Source organism: Lutjanus erythropterus, chromosome 21 (genome assembly GCF_056507025.1).
Source record: "Lutjanus erythropterus isolate fLutEry1 chromosome 21, fLutEry1.hap2, whole genome shotgun sequence".
NCBI classification, from domain to species: Eukaryota; Metazoa; Chordata; class Actinopteri; order Lutjaniformes; family Lutjanidae; genus Lutjanus; species Lutjanus erythropterus.
Genome location: NC_139337.1, coordinates 16983191 through 17000044, shown reverse-complemented (window position 1 = coordinate 17000044; position 16854 = coordinate 16983191). Strand labels below are relative to the sequence as shown.

The following is a 16854-nucleotide window of genomic DNA, read 5'->3' as shown; positions in this document are numbered from 1 at the left end:
TTTAATAATGGATAAGGACCAAAATAACGCTAAATCAGGGTTACAGCTCACTGTGAATATTTTTTTGTTTCTAAAACTTGATGATTCAAGTTTATCTAAGGAAGAGAAATAATTATTATTAAGATTATAGGTTGGGAAAACTTTTTGTTTGTACAGTGAAGGTGCTCTGGATTCCACACAGTCATTTTATTCTTTAAGGTTAACAACAGCAGCAGTCATTTTGACACAAAGCTGCAAATACGGGAAATTGTTTATACTAAAACATGATATATATCCTGCCTGAGGAAATCCATGAACCAGCAACAAACCTAAAAGTAGACCTTTCTTGATTCCCAGAACTGCCACAGCAAGACTAAAACTTTCATAAATTCAGTGTATGGAAAATGGGGTTTGGCTTGCAGGTGCCTGTCTGGCTTCCAGACATGCTTACGCAACTGAACGCCTAAATGCTGCAGCTCAGATGTCGCCCTGCACTGCACATTATTATGACATCAGCCACTTTCTCATTCATGATCTGACTTATAAGGCAAGGACACTCTCCGCACAGACTTGCGAACCCGGAGATCACTCGGCCTGCCAAGCATGACCGCCGTTTTCCACAACACAAACAAGCCGCAGGATGTCTCTGGCCCGGCTGGCCATTGCTGTGGCTTAGTGGAGGGACATGCTTGAATGGGTCCCATTGTCAATCTATTTGTCACCCACTATTTTGTGGCGGCTTTTGGCAAGGGCCCAAGGTCGGCTAGCTCATAGGCCTATATATATTACACACAGTGGAAGAGGTGAGGCTAGTGTAGATCCTACACTATAAATAAAAATAAACAAAAAAGGTATGACAGAGCACTTCTGAATATGCAAGCATTTTCAAGTAATATTAATAGAACCTATCCATCCAAATGATGGTTATAGAACCATTTTAAATTAGTCCAATGTAAGAGCAAATCATCACAAACCTCTAACTAAATACTAGCTTATCTGATTAGGAGATTCATGTTTGCCTGAAGTCAGGACAGAATTATTTCTCCAAAACTGACATGTTAAACTAAAGTTATGATGAAAATTGGTCTATGAGGCCTATAGTAGATGTATAGTCGACACACCCCCAGCTGGGAGCAGCAGAGAGGGGCACCAGCATGGAAGCTAAGTAATGAACTGCTGTGAATAGAGTCAACAGCAAAAGATATTTCAGACACTTATTAAAGGGCCATCTAAAAAAAAATTCAACATTGATTTAAGTGTATGCTATATTTAGAATATTTTTACCGGTTTACTTTGCCATCAGACAGCCTTTTCTTATTGGAAACCACCGGTATATAAAACAAATATCACTCTGTCTAAACCAACCAAACTCTATAGGCAAAATTTGTCATTTTACCTTACCTTTACAAACTAGAGTTGTTGGTCTACCACTGCCTCGATATGTTAGTTTGTTTGTGTTATTGTGTGACTTTGGTGAATCTCACCTATCCTTCAGGCAGTGGTAGACCAGCAACCGTGGTCAGCAAGGTAAAATAGCTGATTTTGCCTATGGAGTTTGGAGAGACTGATATTTGGCTTGTATAATAATGTTTTCTTAAACCGATATTGATTTTTTTCTAGGCGAGTCTTTTTTTTAGGTGGCTAAAATATGTTTTGTTGTTGACCCTATCCACAGCATTTCATTGGCTGGTACTCCTCTCTGCTTCTCTCAACTGGCCGGGGGTCACCTGGCACCTGTGGCTAATACACTGACTATGAAAAAGTATCTTATACAAGCCCACTTCAGATAATCTAAACTATCACTATAACCAAGATGGTAAAAAATTAACCCTTATTAACCCTTCTCTGATGTTGCCCTCTTCCTGCCCTTATGTTCCATCTCTGAACCCACGTGCACCATGAGCTCTTTGACAAAAAAGGATTTGTACCCCTCACTATTTATGTAGTATTATATGTCCAGCAGTGCCTTGTAAAACTCAGCTTACCTTGTAAATGAACTAAACAGAGTTGAGTTGACACCCTACGCTGCAAGCTGCTGTATAGTATGGCAGTGTGCCTGTTAAACCTCCAGGCAGAGGAAAGATGAGAACTGCTTGGCATTACTGTAGGAGCAGTAGGTTTCCTTGACCACCGCTCATATACCTGTGAGACATTTATGCACTCCACTAAAGCACAAGTTTGATATGCTCTAAAAAAAAGTGACTAAAAGAACAGAAAACATTTTGCTTTCTCACATTTTTTTGGCAGAGTTTATGGCTGCAAATTTTATCGAATGTTTCTAAGCAGTTACAGCAGGCCTTTGATAGCAAAGACAAGGCTTCCATCCAGAATACAGTGCCCTGCTTCAAGCTGGCTCTGCTTTGTCTAAGCACAAACACAGTCCTCCATTGTGGCGTTAGAAGTCATCCTCAATACCACTAGTCTTCCATTACAGTCCTGGAACACCAAACCCTTACGCTTTTGTGCACCCAGAACAAGCTCATTACTGACTCAGACACAGCCTGTGTAAACAACTCTAAACTGTACAAACACCATTATTCATAGAAACTACCCATCCTCATACCAGTTACCCAGTTACTAAAAACATGGTTTGAATGCTCGAGGATTGTGTAGCTAAAAAAGGGGATAGTGGAGGTGAGGGGTGGTTTTAGAATAGCATGGCTGGGTAAATGTCCAACTGCTGGGGGGGGCGGGGGCAACTCATATGTTAAAGGACCCCTCCAGGCGCCTATGACACTCTTAGCAAAGACTGAAACTTAATCTCTGGATCAGTCATGTCTAAAATGTTCGAAAACAAAACCTCCCTCACATGCATATCTAGATAAAAAATAATTGACCCTTCGTTAAAAAAAAAAAAAAAGACATATTACATCTTAAGTTAACTAATCTGATAAAAAACATCAAAACAAAACATCTGATCGCTAATGTTGGCAAACCACTAGCTAACTAGCTAATCTACATCAGCTAGCTAGTTACATCTGACAGCTAATGTTAGTAAAATGCTAGCTAACTTTGAAGATGATTAAAAGATGTTGGGGTACCTGTAAAAGCCATACTGCATATAGTCACATTGGATAATGTTCGCTAAACACTATCCCTGCTGCAGCTGCATGATTTCCACACTTTTTCTCTAGGAATAGTCTTTAAAATATTAGACGTGTTACGAATGACGGCTTGTTGTTAAAGGTTACCTGGTTGGTAGAAGTTGGGGGAGAGCTCTCTGGCAACCGCCCTGGCAATTTCAGAGTCGTGCACAGCGGAGATGGCGGCCTGCTCTGCAGCCTCGCTTTTTGTCCTGGCATGAGCCGTTCTGCAAAAACAAAAACAATAGTAGAGTCACATGGTACCTCAGAGGTAAAGACATCAAACCACCATGATTAAAGGAACTGTATTATATAACATAGAAACATACACAAACACATGTAATTTTTTTTGCACTAAGTTTCCATATTTGGTCTGTGACTGTGTCTATGTGCTGCATCTTCCTTCCACAATCTTTTTTTTTCTTTCCCTCCACTCTGACCCTTTATCCCTCCCTCTTTCCCCTCATCTTTGAGCTGTATCACTCAGCCTGTCCCTCTTGGGGATGACATAACACCTCCCCTTGTGCTTCTATCTCAAATCCAAATCCTGATTTTCCAAATGGAGCGCAGCCACAACCAAGCAAGACCTTAATCCAGTCTGGAGCACTGCAGTGCTGCTGGACCACACGGGAGCAGTGCCCAAAAGGCACACACACACACACACACGTAAACACACACGTGAACACACATATGATCATATCATACCATATCATATCATATGAAACTGCAGGTGGTGTGGTGAAGGCTTTGGTTTGAACCTCATGCCAAAAAATATTTATTTTGGTGACTTACAAAGTAAAACCAATGAACACATTAATAAAAATATATTTTACAAAAATCCTAAAAATCTTACTTTTAATTTCAGGGACCTTTCAAGGCTAGTGGGAACCCTAAGGGACTCACTTTTGGGAGTGTTTTCACTCCTACTCTATCAATATTAATACAAAAGTGATGCTGCAATGACAACAGCACCTTGCAGTGCATAAAAACCAGCGTGAGAAAATCTTGCATTCACATCTACTATACTATGCTGATGGTTAAAAACCAAAAGGCAGAAGAGTAATACGTTTTGGGATCAATGTGAGCTTAGCATTAGCACTGAGAGGTATTATGGGAGCATACCGCGGTTAGACAGACAGAGGCCGGGGGGTGACCTGCTTAACAAATCCCTTGAAAACTCCACCAAAAGATACTGTACATGTGCACATGCAAACACAAAATTACTGAGAGGCATAACTTTTACTGCTGCAGCTAACAATTATTTTCATTATTGATTAATCTGATGATTATTTTAACAATGAATTGCTTGTTTCGTCCATAAAATGTCAAAAAATGTGAAAAGTGCTCATCACAGTTTCCCAGAACTCCAAATTGCTTCTTATGTTCAACCAACAGTCCAAAATGTAGAGTTTGTATAGGAATACAGCTTATCCTTATGGGTTCTATTAATGCCAAATTGACAACAAGACTGTTGATGCTCTTTGTCTTTTGGTTCCAGAGTTACGGGTTTTCACAGATGGTAAGGAATTGTTAAGACATCATGTTTCTTAAAGGGAGTTTGATGTGATATTTTTCTCACAATGTACACCACTGACATAGCTTTAGGGAACAGATATACTATTTGGGAAACATTCCTATTTATTTTCTTGGTGTTGGTACCAAGAGAAGATTGATACCACTCTCATCTCTGTATGATGAATATAACGCTCCCAGCAGCTGGTTTCTTATCTTAGAATGAAGACTGGAAGCAGAGACTAGCTTAACTCTCAAGCAAAGCACCATTAAAGCTCACAAATTAACAAGTTATATCTTGTTTATTTTATCTGTGCAATAACCCTAATTTAGAATTTACATATTGTGGTAAATTGACTGAGTTACATTCTTGAACCAGAATGCCATTTGGACAAAGACAGGTTTTTATTCATGGATTATATTCATGCTGAATTAACAAGACTGTCAACACGTCACCCCTCTAGAGTGTTTCTAGGGTTATTTTGCTTTTATAGACATGTAAGGAATTGTTAGTATGTCATATTTCTTACAGGGGATTAGGTGTAATATGTTTTTTTTCCTGGGGAGTGTAGTTGAATTTAAACTGCTGATTTGTATATATTTGTATATTTTGCCCAGACTGCAAAAAACTGCCATACATCCCGTTAATTGCTTGCTGCTTATCTTGCACCCCTACTTTGAGCTATGGGAACCCATGCATACAGTATATGCACTGGATGTTCTCCTCTGTTACCACCAGACTCCATTCAAAAAAAGACCTAATTATGAAACTATCTGAAATGCATCAGTTGAAGCCAGTGGATTAGTCTCTCACTGTATGAACAAATAATAGTGAGTGGATGCCTGACACAATACATGACAGTGCAACGAGGAACGAAGGACTCAGATGGGCTGTCCAAGTATCACTGTAAGTATTGACAGCTGTGCCTTATGCCCTGCTTAACCCCACTCATCCATCTTCCTCTCCCTGTTTCCTTCACTATCCTTTCTCTCTTTCAATCAATGCGCCTGCTTTTCTCAACCCTTCTTCATCTGTCTATTGATGCTGCATCCCCTCATCCTCCTCGCCTCCCCTCCCCTCCCTCTGTCTTTCTGTCAAGAGTGACCCCAACGGACAGATGTCTCTATTTCAGACTACTTCTCTGTCCTTGGACTCTGGGCTGGCCTGTTTTCGACGGGCTGGGACAGCGAGATATTAAAATGCATGAGGAGCCATATGCTGGCGGGAGAGACGGACAGTTTCCTCTCCAGAAATAAGTCCCTGCATCACCCACAGACAGAGGACACAGTCAGGCTGTGTGGAAACCACTGACCAGCCGCAGACAAAAATTCTCATTTAAGACATTTTTAACAGTCACACTCATTATAACACACAATGCTTTGCTTCTCGTCATGAGTTATTATGAACATATAGGAATGTGACTGGTGTGGCTAAAAGCAGGTACAGTGTGGCTTTATGGCCTTATCTAAGAGCACTTCAGTCTTAAAAACGGACATTAAAGCATTCCAGTTACATCATACTGCTGACATGTATACTGTACACATCCACTTGCCACACACGCTGCCACAAGGACGTACATGCTTCTATTTCTGAAATGTGTGAAATGTGCAGCCGAGTGAAAGGAGGCTTGAATGCGTCACGGATGTATACAGCGTGCCCATGACATATCCCAAGGATCTTAACAGTTCCCTTTAGGTAGAGTTGGCATAAAGTCACGGGCAGACACAGGAAGCGATGCAGACTGTTCACAGACAGGATGTCTGGTGGCGGGAGGTGACAGGCAGAGAATGATGGGAGTGTGATAGAGCAGTGGGACAAGAGGAGAGTGAAATGAAAGGCGAGAAAACATGGGCATGTGGAGCGCAAAGACGAATGGTTTGGTTGGTTTGTCCTGGCATCGGTTCATTTAATCTTATAGACGCTTTTAATCAAACCAGCGAGTGAGACCAACACCTTCCACAATGCATGGGCTGTTAAACCTGCGAAAGTCTATTTTATGTCCACTTGGAAGGAGTGCAACAAGCTGTAAACACAACATGTGACATATTATCTCTCTGACAAGTTGATATTGAGAACACAGATATAGAGCACCATTAGGACTCATTTGGAGTCATGTTTCTCTAGACCTGATGAATTTAAGTCCAATATTCGCTCTCTTTTTAACTCCTGAGTCAAATATCCAGCTCTTTAGCTGCTTTTTCTGTCTGCCATTTGGTGCTAAGGAGGCACCGCACAGTGGGTTTACCAGAGCTTTTTCAGAGGTGGTGCTGCTGTGTTTTGACCGTATAAGCTTTCAGAAAATGTGCACAAAAATGTGGTTGAAAACATCACTAATGAGATGAGTGAGCATTAATCCAAACAGCTGCTGCTCTAAAACAAAGACAATGAGCTGAAAGTTGTTAAAATGCTTGATATAGATAGGGTTGGTCTGATAACGATACAGCCTAAAATGCTGGATTGGGTATTCATCCAATCCAAGTAATTTATTAGCCCCAAAATGGGATCCAGGACATGTAACACTGATAGGAATCATATCACATTCACACAGGGGTATACAGCTGTTAAAATCATAGCAACATATATTTTTTAAGGCACTGGTATTGGATCAGCACTTGGAATCACCAGTCCCATTGAGCAAAGTGTTCAAAAACTGACTTGCAGGTTTATCGGCTGATATGCAAAGTTTGGGTATCCAGAAAAAATGGAATGGAAATTGTAGAGTCAGTTGATAATTCTCCCTGGGTTTGCTACAAGCAACCCCTTTTACATTATACATCGTCATTCGAACCATTCGTAGCGAAAAAATATTGCTTATAGCAGCTTTAAGTGTGATTACCCCAGTTGACACAATACCTTTTTTTGCAGAAATTATGTAATACATCGTCTTGTTGATTATACAGTGGATTCAAGGAGAAAAAAAGTCTGGCTAAACAACATTGTGCAAGCTCACAACTGACCTTTAGAAAAGTTTTAAGTTCTATAACTTGTCAGACAGTCTGCAGCGTCCCTACTTGAGGCCGATCTGCCTCTGAATATAAAGCAACACCTGTTCATGTCTAGTTTTGGGCTCTGTAGGCACTCCTGTCTGGCTGAGTGCTGGGGATGGGTCCAAGCAAATCAGTGTATTTGAATCCATAAATGCACCTGCTGGCACACATGCAAATATCACACAGGCAAGCAAACACGAACATACACACACAGTTTGTAGAAATTTGGATGAGGTCTAGAAGCAAAGACTTTGAAGCAGTTTCTGTTGGACAGGAGCTCAGTTTGGGAGATGATATTGATAAAGGCCTGGTGAGATCCTCGGTTGTTCCATTACTGTGACAAATGAATTGTGTGAAAAGTGTTGAGTCAGTTTGGCAAGCAGTGCGGCTGATGCTCTTTCTCTCTGTACAATGTGTGTATATGTGTGTGTGTGTTTGAGATAGAGGATGAGGGTGAGAAAAAGTGCAGGGCGAGAAAAAATGTATGGAAATGGAGAGAGAGATAGAACCCGGAGAGAGAGACAGAGAATGAGACAGACTGCTGCTCTAAAGACTCCTGGGTATTTGGAACTGCTGAGGTATGCATCTCAGCCTCGCTAATTTTACTGTAGGGTTAAATTTCAAACCCGGGCTCGTATGCGGCATGGTGCATCCTCCTTAAGGGTTATTCATACCTCGATCTCCTGCAGAATTCACCATATTCACACTGCAGCCATTTTCCTCTGACGCCACTTCCTTACTGATTAATCAGCAACTAAAAAGACAATGGAAAGTGAAAATCTGGAGACACATCAGACCATATTTCAAGCTAAAACAATATGTTTAATAGCCCATTAGCTCTGGTTAGACAACAGCTAATGTTGGCATCAACCACTTAGGATTTTTTTTTCTTTCGTATAATATTGTCAAACAATAATGTTACCTAGGATGTGGTTAATGCTAATGTTAGCGGTTGTCTAATGGTAGCTAATGGGTTATCAAATGTTGCTTTGCTTCATAATATGACCTGATGTTCTTCCAGATTTTCACTGTCTCTTGTTTTTTAAATCTTTGATAAATCAGGAGTTGTGACATGACAACAATTTGTCAGTCAGACAACAACTAACATTAGCATTAACCACTTCCTATTCCTATTACTTTTATAGTGTTACGTGATACAATAGGAAACCAAATGTCTGGTTTTACCTTGATTTATGGTCCCATGTTCCATCAGATTTTCACTATCCATTTTCTTTTTAGTCGCTGATCAATCAGGAGTCAGTGACATGATACCAAATGGTAATGTTAGCTCAGAGGTGGTTAATGCGAATGTTAACCTTTGTCTAACAGAAGCAAATGTGTTATGAAATGTTGTTTGGCCTTGATATATGGCCTGATGACCCTCCAGATTTTCACTTTCCATTCTCTTTTTAGTTCCTGCTCAATCAGTCATGTCTGTGACATGATAATGATTTGTTAGTTTGTTAGTACATTCATATGACTTTTTAATACGACTATTTTGTGCCTGTTGTGTGTGTGATTGCGTGTCGGGTGTGCACATTCCCCTGAGTGAAGCGTCAGTCCATCACTCCCCAGGCTATGGCCTATTTGAGGAATCTCCCTCACATATGCTGACACAGTTCTGCGCCCCCTTCGTCTCTTGGTCCCCTCCTCCCGCCCTCCCCTTTTCTCTTTTCCTCATCTTCCTTCTCTCCATCGCACCAGCCCATTCCCCCTCCCCGTCAGTCCCAGCTTGGTAACTGGAATGCTGACTGGTACAGTATATATAATAAGATAGAAGATGAAGTCTTGACCTTGTCCTTGGTAAACATCAGCACTTGACAATCTCCCTTTAAACGTTCTGTCATCGCCCACAACCAAGAGAAAACTACTGCCATACAGCAAGAGTCATATTGCACAAATCTGCTCATGAAAGGATATTATACATCAACAGCAATTACTGCCTTGTATCTTTCCCAAACAGTCCCCAGGTCCAAAGGAGCAGCGCAGAACATCACAGAAAGTCTGCACAAATTAGCACTTAGCTTGCCCTGCACATATCTCTTATATCCGTGCAGGCCTGCTATTGAATTCCCGGCTGGTGCTAATTCAGGATTACTCAAGCATGACTAACACCATTAGTGGTTAGCTAAAACCGACTCTGAAATTATTCAGGAATTATTCCTGGGCTGAGGTCTGAGCTCACATTACCAGGGGCTGGAGTGGTAGGGGAGGGACAATGGCTATAGCAAATGAGGCTTTAAATGGGAGATGAAGTGGCTGTTATTATGAGATAAGCTAACTTTATCCTGAAGAGAGAGCTATAGTGCTGTATAATGAGAATATCTGGGGAGGGCCTACTGTATTTTAGATCTCAGGACATCCTGACGGTTTTGGGGTCTTCCACTTCTTACTCTTTTCTTTGTTACTCTTTCAGAAAAATGAGAGATATGCATGCTCAGAATAGAAAAGCAGCATCTTACATCAATTATGCTTATTGGATTTACCCCAGTCTTATGACAGGCTGAGCAAAATAATATGTTTTAATGGGAATGTAAAGGGAATGTGAGCGTTCCTTTCTACCAAGACATACAGAGTTTATTCAATGTAAAATGGAACACAGTACATACACCACTGCAACAGCATAAAAACACACTTGAATAAATGATGCGACTATATCAAAAGCATAGGGTGAAAGGGTAAAAGCATATGGCAGGGTGCAGGGAAACGGGAAAATGAGGGTGGAAAAAACACGACTGCGTAAGTGATGAATCGACCTGTCAGACCGTAGAAGAAAGGATCAAAGAGAAAGGATGAAGACACGCTAATCATTAGGCTACGTCTAGACAATCCCCGAAGGGAAGCACAATGCATGTGCATGACAGAGCTTTAAGGAATAGGTATTATTTGGGAAATACACACATTAGTTTTCTTTCTGAGAGCAATATGAGGAGATTGATACCGCTCTCATGTCTGCACGCTGAAGACGCTACAGCTAGCAGGCAGTTAGTTTTGTTTAGATTAAAGACTAGAAGCAGAAACAGCTAGTTCAATTCTCAAGCACAAAAAGCTCACAAATTAACAAGTCATTTCTCATTTGTTTTGTCTGTACAAAAAGAACTTAAAAAATGACAAATTGTTCTGGTTCTGGGACTAGTTTACTTTGGACAGAGGCTAGCAGTGTCCCTCTGTTTCAAGGTTTTCTAAGACAGGCTGGCGGTAGTTTCATCTACATGAGAGATGTCTCTTGGTTTAGTTTGTGATAACTAAACTATAATATAATTACTGTATTGTTCACAATAATATTGGTATGATTTTTTTAAAAATATGATTAATGTAGTGACAGCGGTAACCTCAGTAACAAAAGATCAGATGTACAAACAGCCACAGTAATATTTAAAAAGTGCAAGAAGACTGTGACAACAAAAGATAGCAATACAGCAAAATTATTTCACAGCCTGAAGCCAAAGCACCTGGTTGATTATGAGAAGAGCAACAAATCCAACAAAGAGAAGTTCAACAGAGTTCAAGGCTAAACCAAAAATATTTTTCAGCATTTTGTCATATTTTCAAGAATATCATTATTGCAGAGATCCCCTGAAATACTGTGATATTATTTTAGGTCCATATAAGTACTTTTTCATTAAATGCTTAAATATTCATCATTTTATTTATCCTCAAATAATACATTTATCATGTTGACTCATGATACAATGGCTGCGCTGGCAGGTTGAGACAGATTGAAATTCAGCTAGCAAACAGACTTCATTTCTGGGAAGAAGAATGAGTAGAATCAGTTTTTGATTAAACAGGAAAAAAAATCCCCAAACTCTACTGACATTTTTGGCTGTGGATTACAAACAGACCTAATCTCCCAGCGGTGCTCTCTCCTCTGCACTCTCCACTGAACCCTCTACAGAGACTTTATCTGGCCTTCATCCAAAACCGCATGGGTACAGGTACGGATGGATGTTTGTGCATCAGGGTATCAGTGTGTATAAATGCTTTTCTGAAGCTACCGTGAATATGCACACACTGAATTATGGTCTTATAATAAATACATAACAAGTGTAAGTGCACGTGTTTGTGTGGTACATGTTAAGATCTCTGCTATGTTTGAGGGGTCTCCTCTGAGTGCTGATGTGAGTCTGTTCAGGGAGTGACACAGAATCCTTTGCGGAGATGATCCCTCTGGTTTTGGTGAAGGGCAGTGGCAGGGATTCAGACCTCGGCTCTGTGCTCTTTGTGTCAACACTGCGAGTGAAACATGGCCACAGCTGATAGAGCTAATGACACAAAGGAAGGGGGGAGCGATACCATACACTGCAGAAAAACAGGGATGTAGTATCTTTGAAGCTGCTGGTAGGGATGAGGAGACAGCAACTATTCAAGCTGAGACACCTGTCAATCAACATGGCCCCGGATATACTGTCTGTTAAGCCTTAAATCTTTAGGCTATAGAGTATTTAAGTGACATGTAGCTCATATGAGAAAGTGGCAATTAACATAATTATGATCACTAAAGTTCTGTAGTTCACAGCAGTGCACAACATCACTGAATATAAAGTTTGTTAGTAAAATGTCAAGGCCTTTGTGGATTAGCTGCAAATATAAAGATAGGAAATCCTTAGGAAATGGGTTGCAACTATTATTTTCATTATTGATCATTTCTCTGTCGTTTTGTCCATAAATGTTTAGGGTTGTAAAATCTGTATTAAGTTGATGGGATAACGGCCAGACATCGGATGTCGAATCCACTACATACTTTTTCAAACTAGTTTCTTTGTCAGTGTCGTTCTTAGGGATGTGACAGTATACTGAATATCTCGATACCACAATGAAGAAATGTCTCAATATCGTACTGGACTGTGACAATATTTACTGTGATATTATGTATTATTTTTTATTTTATTTTATAAAAGCATTCACTGCTAAAGACAATTCAATGCCAGTTTTTTGTACATGCTTAGGTAAAGGCTGGCTACTTTTATTTTATTTTATTAAAGAAGGAAAGCAGACACACAAAAACTAATTTTTTAAGAATAAAATCTGTATTATTTAATTGTATTGAATTATTTTAATTATCTACATTATTTATACTCAGGTGTTAGCAAAACATTGTGATGTAGGTTACAGCACTGATGCCTTCCTCTCCATCAACCTGTGGGTTTATATATTGTATGGTTTATATGTAGCAATGTCATCATGCAGAAACCTGTCAGGTCACGTGGGAAAATGTTTTAAGAAAGCTTTGGGAAAATAACATTATGAAGCTAAAACATATGTACTTAGACCAAAAATTTGATTGTATGGATTTGAATACAAAAGGAACACAGCTGGAAATCTACACAATGATTAACAACAAAGAAAAAAAAGACAGAAAGAAACTGGCACAATGGACTGTCTTAGCACAAAAATGAAACTGAGGAAAACACTAACTTAGAAAAAGAAAGAAATTTGAGTCCATATTCTCAGCGAGAGATGAATGTTAGGACTGGATCTCCGGTTTGTGTCGTGCTCTCTGTCTTGTTTAACACTCACAAGCTGCTGTTATCCAAGAGCCATGAGTTGACAATTTAAGCAACTTAACCTGAGATTGCACTGCATCACCAATGCTGCACACACAGAGACACACACAAGGCTCAGGCTGATGCAAATCAAGACATGCTGTCACACGACTATGCAAATATTACACACCTGCAATATGTATGCATGCACACATGCAGGAGCTTGAAAAACGGGCTACCTCATGCAAATGACTCACAAACACACACATCAAATCTGCATGAGAAGTTGAAAAGGACCATTAGTGAGATGTGCCATAATGAGGCCTCCTGGGAATCAGGGAGTTGGCGTGAATGAAGGACACACCGAGGTGACTTCAGAGTGTCACAGTCTCTGTAATAACAGTCCATAAATCTTTTGTAAAGCTCCAACTGCAACCAGACAGAGCGTGAACGGATGAAAAAAAACACAATGTTAAACTAACAACGCCTCCTCACTCTACTACTTCATAAAGAAAATCAACAAATGGCTGACACGATGATGACGGCGGTGAGGCAGTTACTATGGAAACCACCAGAGACACTTGAGCGAGCTGTCCAACCAGGCATCTGGTCTGTATTAATGAATTTGCAAATGAACAAACCCACACTACAGCATACACTCATAGAAATCAGGGTTCCAAAGGGTTCTTCCAGAAGGGAAGAAAGGGGCTTGTCAAGGGCTCTTTGTAAGACCGTGGGTTCCATTAGAACCCTGTTCATCCAAAAAAAACCTTTCTGGAAGAAAGAGTTCTTTAAGGATGCTGAAATCCTTGAAGAACTCTTTTGTCAAGGATTCTTTGCACCATAATATAAACGGTTCTCTGAAGAACCCCCTGAGTTTGTTCTAGATAAAACCCTTGAAATATTAAAAAAAGTTCTCAAGAATGTGTGGAACCCTGGTAATATAAAAAGTTTCTCTGAATTTGTTGGTATAACTCTTTATGTTGGGTTCTAGCTAAAACTCCCAAAAGAGTTCCAAATGAAACCTTTATAGGTTTTACCAGGAACCAAAAAGGGTTCTCCTATGGGGACAAGCTGTAGAACCCTTTATGGTTCTAGTTAGGACCTTTATTTCTGTGAGTGTACTGTATGTATGGGTATAATCTTGCAGACACACAAACTATCAGTGATGCATAAACGAGAAACGGCTTATCCAATGTTTGCTTTGGAGAAATAAATATACTGTAAAAGGTTTAAAACTGCTAAAACAAGGAGAAACAGGTACAGAGAAACACACACACACACACACACACACACACACACACACACACACACACACACACACACACACACACACACACACACACACACACACACACACACACAGCCACTCCATGGTGTGTCTAATTTAACTACAAGGCTCAACATCCGAGCTGAACCTGTGTGAGTAAAGGTCACATTGCCTGGCAACCACTTGAGCTTAAGGAATAGTTTTAATTATGGTCTGTGCTCTCTCTCCTCCAATCTCCTGTCACCATTCACCCCACTGTCGGTACACACACACACACAAATGCACACACACACACACAATCATATACACACAACCATCAATTTCCTCTTCAGAGGAAAGCCAAAAGGAGCATTAGCATTAGGTTACATCTGCCCACAGCTGAAAAATTGTCATGCAATCTTTGTACAATCTATTGTTTATGGCTATTTAACTGGAAGATGTGCATTAAAAGTCAACTATTGTGAAAAACATTTACACAATAATATCTCAGTGCCATCAGCTGTGGCTCATAATGACGAGTGGGTCAAACTGTGCATCATTAAAGTAATATAATCCAGTGGATTATTGTGAAAAGGTGATAATATCCTCTTTCCGTAGCCATGTTTACATGTCAACACATTCATTTGTATAAATTCTAAAGAAATTCATCATGAACACAGCCAAACACACTGTACTATACCATCGTGTGTGTGTGATTACAAGTGTGGTTGCATGCTTCACAAAGGATTTCTGTGTGGAAAAGCAATACTGTGACTCAACAAGAGAAGTGATAATTCCATAATCCAATCCATGAACATCTGGAGTGAAAGCGGCCTAGCTAGCCAATCACAGTGGGCGAACAGATTTAGCAGGGCACATTAGTATCCGGAGGTTAAAGACACAAGTCTGTGGTAGCAGGTAGAAAAACAACAAGACAGATTTTAAGTCTTGCTTCAGGCAACACAAACGGAAACAGACTCACTGTTGTTTATGTCTCAGTTAAGCAGATGTCTACTATTATGGCTAAATCTGGTGTGGCTGCAATTCTTTATTTGTGCATTTTCAAGATACAGCAGGTATTAATTATTGATGATTTATGTATTTTGATGTGGATATTACATGTATGCAATGTTATATATGAGAAGGGCTGGATCATACCTCAGTGGGTATCTTTTTATTAGGTCATTTCTAAGAGTACTGAAGAGAACTAATTTATAGCAGTATTGAATTTTAGGATTTTATGTCAGTGTAATTCATAATGATGTTTATTATTGTGCATAAAGAATTTCCAGAAAATATGTTTTATCTGTTATATGTTTTAACTGTTAATCAGTCGACCCATCTGAAGTCCCGCCCCTTTTTTGGTCTGTGCTCCAATAGCAGCTGAGCAAGTTTGATACCCGGAAGAACCACAGTCAATCTGCAGTACTGTGTACCCACAGTTAGACTTAGTTTAGCTTACTAGCTAGCTGATCTAAAGAAATCGTTAACTAAGTAGTTAGCTTGTGTTTTGCTAAGGGTACTGATGGAAGGGTGAATTGATTGGCCAACACTTAAACCGAAAATTAATTTGCAACAATTTTCATAATTAATGAACCATTTTAATAAAAAGAATACAAGAAAAAATCCAAAGATTACACAAAATATATAAAAATTGAACGTTTGAGCAAAGATGTTTCAGACTTTTGTTCACAGAAATTCTGTGTCACGTCTTGTCATTTAGAGAGAACGTAATGAAAAGATTAACAAATAATTAAAAAATATGCCATACTTGTGGCCTGAATCACAATGTAGTACAACACTGGAATAGAAAATTACAAATACTGTAATAAAGGATGTCATTCATATCGCCCACTCCTATACATTTATATACTGCAAATATTCAAAAATCTACAATGCTAACTTCTCGAGGGGCCACCAAAATACAAAGCAGACAGAACGGTGTGTAAAATAAAATTTGATTTTAGGCTAAAGAGTATGCTCTGCCTCTCCAGTGTACATCTATTTATAGACACTGCCACAGTCACGTCTACACGCTGTGGACTTTGAGGAGTTAACAGGTTTATTCCCTATCAGTGATGGCGCCTTTGGATCAGGCCAAGCAGTGTTTTGGGCAGTAACTCAGCACCTTTAGCACAGCTCACAACTCAATTACCGTATAATTGTTATGGGCTTATAGTATATTAATGACTTTCGTCTGGAGTCACTTCACCAGCAGAATTCAGAACCACTGATCCGAACATGTGTTTGCGTACCGTGCCTATGTAAAATAATGTAAACAGCCATTGAACAGGTGCATAGAGTTAGACGCAAATGACGCTGACATGTGGGATTTTAACGTAATATCTTGTCACGTCATGGGAAATTCTCAGGAGGATGGCACACACACACACACACACACACACACACACACACACACAGGGAAGGAAACCCTTGGAGAACAAGCATACTGACCAGAAACTCTACTAACTTGTACTCCTTATTTCTTTACATCTGAAATCATTGTCTAACACAATTTTTAACTCCACTGACTGTTACTCTCATTAACTCCTGTTAC

General features: G+C 39.8%; 1 protein-coding gene across 1 annotated transcript in view; it reads right to left on the bottom strand.

Moving 5' to 3' along the window:
- Positions 1–16854, bottom strand: part of jph1a (junctophilin 1a) — a 45735-nt gene that overhangs the window by 13019 nt on the left and 15862 nt on the right. The window contains exon 4 of the mRNA XM_084746884.1: positions 3171–3289. Within this exon, the coding sequence (XP_084603010.1) occupies positions 3171–3289 (119 nt within the window). The remainder of the gene's footprint in view (positions 1–3170; positions 3290–16854) is intronic.